We start from the raw sequence: 1,125 nt of genomic DNA, 5'->3' as shown, positions 1-1,125 counted from the left end.
AAGACTATGAACCTCTGTTCCAAATGCTTTGCTGGTAAGTGCAGAAAAGGATTTTTTATCTACTTTTATTTTTCTTCTTTTGGTTGTTCCTAAGACTATCTACATCATTTGGCCCTCCTTTGGGTTTATGCATGGGGATTTGTTTCTTTGTGTGAAAGCAATTTCTCTTCACCAAGGTGCTTCATATATTTCCCTAGGACTATTGAAATAGCCTCCCCAAATGAAATGAAATCTTATGTGTACTTGCATCAAACAAACTGTCCTCGATGTACAGTTGTGGTGTATAGTGGAATTGTAAAAAGTCACATTGTACTAGGGTAATATATGTTCATGTTTGACCTTGAATGATTAATGGTGAATGTTGCCTTTACCAATGAAAATGCAAGAGAAAGAATATTTCATATTGGAGTCAGGAAGACAGTCATGCTGAATTAGCCTTTTCTAATCCAGTCCCTCATTTAAATCACCTTGGGTAAGTCACTTAATCTCTTTGGGCATTAGATTCATCATTTGTAACATGAAGGGTTGGGGTTTGATGTTTACCAGGTGTTCTTTCCAGCTCCAAATGTTGATTGGTTGACTCCCTGAATTTATGATCCCTTCATGAAGTTGCAGCCTTCATGCTTTTTTTTAAAAAAAGAACTTTATATCTAAATGATCTTATATAAAGTAACTAAGTCTTTACTACTTGAGATATGTTTTTCCTTTTAATCTTTTAATTGGGATATGTTTAACTTAACGTAACGTTCCTTCTTTATTACTTTATTTTTGTCAAAGATAAAGTTGGACACTAGTTAAAGTGGTAAGGACAGCTCTTAATGAGTAATTTACTGCTACAATACAAATTTCTGTGTGAACTGAACTCAGATTTGTGCAGAGGGACTGGTTATTTTAAAAGGTGAGGAACTAGACAGGGTTTGCTATCTTGGCTCAATAGAGTCAGGGAAGTGACAAATTACAAAGGGTTTGGTCAGTGTAAATGATAAGGTGGGGCAGTGCCTCTTAGCTGACAATCATCGAAGTTATGATTCTATCCTACAGAGACAGGGACTGAGACCCTCTCCTCTTGATGATCACCTTTTAAAGCAGCGGTTCTCAACCTGTGGGTCGCGGCCCCTTTGGGGG

General features: G+C 37.1%; 1 protein-coding gene across 1 annotated transcript in view; it reads left to right on the top strand.

The window, feature by feature from the left end:
- Nucleotides 1-6: 6 nt before the first annotated feature.
- Nucleotides 7-1,125, top strand: part of ZFAND3 (zinc finger, AN1-type domain 3) — a 254,518-nt gene continuing 253,399 nt past the window's right edge. Inside the window, exon 1 of the mRNA XM_015571879.1 lies at nucleotides 7-34. Within this exon, the coding sequence (XP_015427365.1) occupies nucleotides 7-34 (28 nt within the window). The remainder of the gene's footprint in view (nucleotides 35-1,125) is intronic.

Source organism: Myotis davidii, unplaced genomic scaffold (assembly GCF_000327345.1).
Source record: "Myotis davidii unplaced genomic scaffold, ASM32734v1 scaffold289, whole genome shotgun sequence".
Classification (NCBI taxonomy): Eukaryota; Metazoa; Chordata; class Mammalia; order Chiroptera; family Vespertilionidae; genus Myotis; species Myotis davidii.
The sequence above is the reverse complement of the archived record's forward strand: the minus strand, read 5'-3'. Positions and strand labels throughout refer to the sequence as shown.